Genomic DNA, 6,000 nt, shown 5'->3' with positions numbered 1-6,000 from the left:
AAAACATCCATATTTTGGATTAAGAAACAATTGAAAAACTCAAAAACAAAAAATATAATTATATCCACTTTGGATTAGTACAAGTAGGAGCCAAACTGCTTACCAAAGAAAACTGGATACTTCCATTCTCATAACCCTAAGAGATAAAAGACACCTTCATTTTAATAATTCCTTGTTAGGAACAGTAGAACGAGCCTCTGACGATAAGGGTGAGCAAATATCAATCGACCCGAATAACCAAACCGAATTGAAATGAGTTTGATTTTTTTGGTTCGGCTAGTTTGATTTTTTGATTAGTTCGGTAAGGATAGTTCGGTTAGTACAATTATTTCGTTTCGATTTCAATTAGAAAAATTTCTAACCGAACTAATCGAACTCAAATAAGGGTATTTTGGAGATTTTTCTTAAAAAATTCCTAAACCTAAATACCCAATCTCAGTTCCCCTTTGGCCCTCTTTGGTTTCTACCGATTGCTGTCCCATGATTCCCATCTCCACTCTAGCCCTTTTTGATTTTTGCTTCTGCAGACTGTCGTCCCATCTCCACTCTCGCTATTTCTAGTTTCTGTCAACTGTCGTCCCGTCTCCACTCTCGCCTTTTGTGGTTTCTGTCGACTGTTGTCTCGTCTTCCCTCTCCACTCTCCACCCTCTTCTCTTCCTCTTCTCTCATCTTTAGCAAGTCCAAGTTGCTTTGCTGCCACCCTTGATCCTTCACCTTTTTGGGCCTTCCCACATCAAGTAATTGGTAAGTTTTTTTGGGTTTCTACGAATATTGTTCACTTAATTTAAGCTAGATATGGGCTTCGATTATCTTCTACTTTCGATTTTAAAAGCCACTTGTATTGGAAAATGTTTAGGTTCTAGAATTACTGTATCTGTAAGTAAAATCACAACAATCTTATGATTCCTTATTGATATTTAGGTCACAAATACAACACCTTTTTATTTTTTATTTTTTTCAACTTTTAATTTTCTTTGTATATTTTTCTGTGTTGTGTTTCATTTAGTTTCTCTATTTGTTTTGTTTGCTGTGATTGTTTTAATTGAATTTAATTTCATTTGGTTGAGTTTCGGAAATGTTTTCAAATATATTAATTTTGAAAAGCAGAAGACAAGCATGAAGCGTTTCTTGTATCAAAGATATTGATGACACAATGTCAAACATGGATCCTTGTAAACTATCATAATTCCTTACCTTTTCAAAAAGCCTTGCATTTTCAGCAACTAGGACTTTCGCCTGAGTTTTGGCCAAAAACTAAGACAGTTATCAGCAATCAGGTAGTCGCTCTTTGAAAGGCAAAGAAGAATCAGTTTCATTAGTTTATTTCTTCCATGGCCCCATCAAATAAGCTTTTCCTTTTTTGACATTGCAATTCTTTATGTATAGTTTTGACACTTATCTTTTTGTTAGAAGCTCTTGGAATCAATAATCAGCATGAAAATCTCTAACTATGTTGAGGTTTGAATATATTATTGAAAATGCTCAAGGCTTACCTTTTCCTTTAATTGCTCTATCTGTTCCTTGAAAACTTGTGCTTGAAAAGTAGACAAGGATTAAGCATGTTAGATTTTCATTCTATAATATGTCGAGAAAACTCAGATATAAATTGTTTCCATAGTTAACCTTTCTTGCTTTGATGCTGCTTACGCTCCTTTCCAACTGTTGTTCAATCTGCCGTAGTGTCTAATGTCAATTTGGCAAAAGTCCCTAGATCAGAACTAAAGAAAACGAAAGAAAAGTAAAGCAGAGTTGATATTTTACAATTTGGGATTGAGATATAGTTGTTAATTGGACAAGGTTGTGACATTCATTTGTTTAAAATTTTTGTGACATTTAGAAGAGAAGATGGCGGTGCTGTTGGAGCATATATTGGTGTTTTGGATCTTGTCAACAAAAAAAACGAATTGGGCCTACTGTTTTTACTTCTGAAATGAGTGCTTCTGGTGTTAATGTCAATAATGTGCCTGTTGCTGAAAATCCAACCCAAGCACCTGCCATTACACTTCCCTTTGTTGCACCACCCTTGTCTCTTGCATCTTTCCTTCCATCTGAACCCCCCTCTACTTCACAGTCTCTAGCTGGTTTAGTGTCTCTCACCTTTATTTCTGCTAGTATGTACTTTCTAGGGCCTGGTTTAAGAGTACAACTTATTTGTTGAAGACTATTTATTGTTGTTTTTATCTAGTTAAATATTATTAATGATTTGTTGTTATTTACTCAAGACTATTTATTGTAGTTTTTCTCTATGTTTGTAATTATTTATTGTTGTTTATATCATATAAATTATATGAGTATTCATTTTATTTATTATAATTTTTTAGGGTCATTTTTAATATATTTGTAATATTGATTTATTTTAAAAAAATACAACATAATGCAAACCAAAAAAAAATTTATTAAGTTCGGTTTTTGGAAACCGAATCGAACTAACCAAATTAGTGCGGTTTCGGTTAATTTGGTTAGTTATATTGTTCGGTTCGATTTCTGTTATTTTTATATAAGAGTTTGGTTAGTTCGGTTATTGGATATCTAATAATCAAACTAACCATTTGCACAGCCCTATCTGGCGAGGACCAATACATTTTAATTGTTTTTCAAATTTTATGGTGTCATTAAAAGATAGGAATATTTTAAATTCCTTGACACTCCAAATTCAAACACATAATTATAAAATGATGCTAGGGTCCGAACCATTAACTTTAGTATATAGATTGTATTATAAAGCTATGTATTCTGTTATCAATACTAAGGCTTTAATTCGCAGCCCAAGAGGAGAAACTCTCCTAATCCAGACAAATATGTCTAGATCCCATACAACCATGCCCAAAACCATCCAATGGCATGAAGTACAACTTCCAAATAGATGAAAACTCGAAGGAGCCATGAGTTTCTCCTAGATCTGAAGGTCTCATTCTTAATGGAGTAGCCCTTATTCTCATATTTTTATGTGAATATTGAACTTCTGCTAAAGGAGGGTGTTGAGATTCAATTTCCTTCTGGTTATTTGTCATTTGGTTATATTTTTTTGTGGTATTTATTGATTTTTGTGAATATTGCTAGGGTTTTTGTAAATCCCATGGTTTAAAATGTCACCCTTTAAAGGCTTTTCTTATTGAAATATTGAGAGATTTTTCATAAAATCCTTTTTCTATTAGCAAGATATTTTCAATAGACTTTACAAAAATCCCAGCAATATTCACAAAAATCAATAAATATCACAAAAAATATAACCAAATGACAAACAACCAGAGGGAAAATTGAATCTCAGCACCCTCCTTCAGTAGAAGTTCAATATGCACATAAAAATATGAGAATAAGGGCTACTCCATTAAGAATGAGACCTTCAGATCTAGGAGAAACTCGTGGCTTCTTTGAGTTTCCATTTATTTGGAAGTTGTACTTCATGCCCTTGGATGGTTCTAAGTATGGTTGTATGGGATCTAGACATATTTGTCTGGATTAGGAGAGTTTCTTCTCTTGGGATGTGAATTAAAGTCTTAGTATTGAATAACAGAATACATAGCTTTGTAATATAATCTATATACCAAGATTAATGGTTTGGACCTTGGCATCATTTTATAATTATGTGTTTGAATTTGGAGTGTCAAGGAATTTAAAATATTCCTATCTTTTAATGATATCATAAAATTTGAAAAACAATTAAAATGTACTGGTCCTCGGCAGAGGCTCGTTTCTATTGTTCTTAAGAAGGAATCATTAAAATGAAGGTGTCTTTTATCTCTTAGGGCTATGAGAATGGAAGTATCCTGTCCTTCTTTTGTAAGCGGTTTGGCTCCTACTTGTACTAATCCACAGTGGATATAATTATATTTTTTGTTTGTGAGTTTTTCAATTGTTTTTTGATCCAAAAGATAGATGTTTTCATATTGATTTTAGATGGGATCTCTTTTTCTTTAATTTTGATCAGATATCCACAAAAAGAATTTAGATGTAAAGCATGAAAAGTTGAGAATTTATATATTTGATTTTGAGGAACTCTTGGAATTTCCCAGTTATCAATTTTTTGAATAATATTTTCATAATAAATATTTTCTTCATTAACAGATTGGGCTTGGTTAGATACCGAGCTGGAACAAGAGGTAGTTCTTAAAAAGGGAGAATTTTATAACTATGAAATTATTTTACTACCAAAAACTGTTTCTACTACTTTTGAGACAATATATTTTTCTGCCTGTAGGAAGGAGAGTTGTTTTTAATGCCTAAGCCATGGCTTAGACTGTTATCCTTTAGGTCTCAGCAGAAATTGATATAGTACAAATGAAGCAATTAAAACCAAAACTAAGAAAATAAATATCAGTATTATAAAACGATGCAATGTTTGTAAAGTACCTTTTCTCTAACTGACTCTGATACCAAAGTCACCCGAGGATCACCGAAAAAAATAAAAAAATAATGGAAGAGAGATGTTGAAAATCTTTTCAACTTTTTATTGATACCGGAGATAATTTTACAAGAGAGAATTCTGCTGATTCCTAACTCTGCCGTATCCATCACATTTTAAGCCTTTTATAGGCAGCCTATTACATTGCATTTTCATTTGCATTTCATTTACATGCTCATTTCATTTAAATTTCATTGCTCGGATTCCATTTGCAGAGGATGTCTCACATTTTTCTTCTTTTTTTTGCATTATTGGAAGACTGATTAGTACCATCTTGTCTTCTTTTCTTCTGATTTTTGAGTCATCATGCAGATTTCTTTTATATATATATATATATATATATATATATAGAACGTCAGGAACAAGCTATGGAATTCATGCACAGCTAGCATACCCCGGTAAAAAGTAGTCACATCCTCGTGCATTTGGACTCTATGGAAATTGCTATCTCAAAAGTAATGGGGCGTTAGGACAGCTATTTTCCAATTGTCGCATCCTAAAACTGCTTTGCTGACAGAATAATAACTATGATTTGAAGCACAATAACCACTTGAAAAACTGAAGATATGCGCATACGAAATTTGAACTGGATGAGAAATGGCTGCAAGTAGCAAGCCATGACCGTTTTATAATTGTTTCCCACCAAATAAATGTTGACAAGATTTTGAAAACTAAACTAACCTGAATTTACAACTTTAAAACACAGTTTAACTATACAACTGCTATATCACTGGGGGCTGAATGCTTTTGCGTGGAGAGGCAAGGGCTCAAAACCAAACATTGATAATCTACCTTTGATTACCAAGGTTTGTCCCTCCTCACCCTGACCTCCCGCAGGTATCAAAGCATCCATAATACCCTCAACACATCCCCTTTTGGTTGATATGTACAGGGTGGGGCTGCAATAATGCTCTCAGTGAACATACAATTAAATCTTTATCTTATGCTGACTGCAACGTCACCTGCTCTGCAGCTGTACTCTGATAATCTGCACAAGCCTCAGGGGTATCTTCTTCACTAGGTGGAACCAGCTGCCAGAACAGTGGTAAGTACTTGTCCCACTCCTTCAGAATCTTAGAGCCTTTGGTGCTCCCAGTTTTTTCCTTTACCATAAAGATTCACCAAGTAAAAACATTGTTTGAGAAATTAAATAAAGTGAATGCAGTTGTTAAGGTGATTTGAGATTCTGGAATTATTAGACATCAGAGATTTAGAATTCAGGGAACTTTTGAAAGAGTTAAAACCACAATGTATCAGTAAGAAATAGTAAAGGCAAGATTAATGAAACTAGAGTTTTAAAGTTAATCACAATCTTCACTCCATGAGAGACTATTGATTATAATTCTAACCAACATTATTAGACATTAACATCTTAAAATTGATTCACTTAGACAAAATAAATAATATCAAATGGGATTTTCATCTTACAGCAGTGGCAGGGGATTGACATACAATTTACAAAATTATAAAAAAAGACAAAGGCATGTTATTGATTTACATCCTAGCTTTTTTAGGACTATATTTTAGTTTGTGGAGAACATTGAGGAAAATAAAATTTGAAAGGAACTTTGAAACATAATGTTCTTTTGTGTCTAAG

General features: G+C 33.1%; 1 protein-coding gene and 1 long non-coding RNA gene across 2 annotated transcripts in view; both read right to left on the bottom strand.

Moving 5' to 3' along the window:
* Nucleotides 1-1,582: 1,582 nt before the first annotated feature.
* On the bottom strand, nucleotides 1,583-4,631 carry LOC148762562 (uncharacterized). The gene is made up of 2 exons (XR_016026178.1): nucleotides 4,352-4,631; nucleotides 1,583-1,684 (listed from the first exon to the last, which is right to left on the bottom strand). It is a non-coding gene; the product is annotated as an uncharacterized LOC148762562 (long non-coding RNA).
* A 359-nt stretch (nucleotides 4,632-4,990) lies between these two features.
* Nucleotides 4,991-6,000, bottom strand: part of GLU2 (glutamate synthase 2) — a 42,780-nt gene continuing 41,770 nt past the window's right edge. Inside the window, exon 33 of the mRNA XM_018121143.2 lies at nucleotides 4,991-5,506. Coding sequence (XP_017976632.2) covers nucleotides 5,345-5,506 — 162 coding nt within the window. The 3' untranslated portion in view covers nucleotides 4,991-5,344. The remainder of the gene's footprint in view (nucleotides 5,507-6,000) is intronic.

The sequence above is a fragment of the Theobroma cacao genome, chromosome 5 (assembly GCF_053813885.1).
Source record: "Theobroma cacao isolate CCN51 chromosome 5, ASM5381388v1, whole genome shotgun sequence".
NCBI classification, from domain to species: Eukaryota; Viridiplantae; Streptophyta; class Magnoliopsida; order Malvales; family Malvaceae; genus Theobroma; species Theobroma cacao.
Note: the sequence above shows the minus strand (reverse complement) of the source record. Positions and strands in the feature narration are given on the sequence as shown.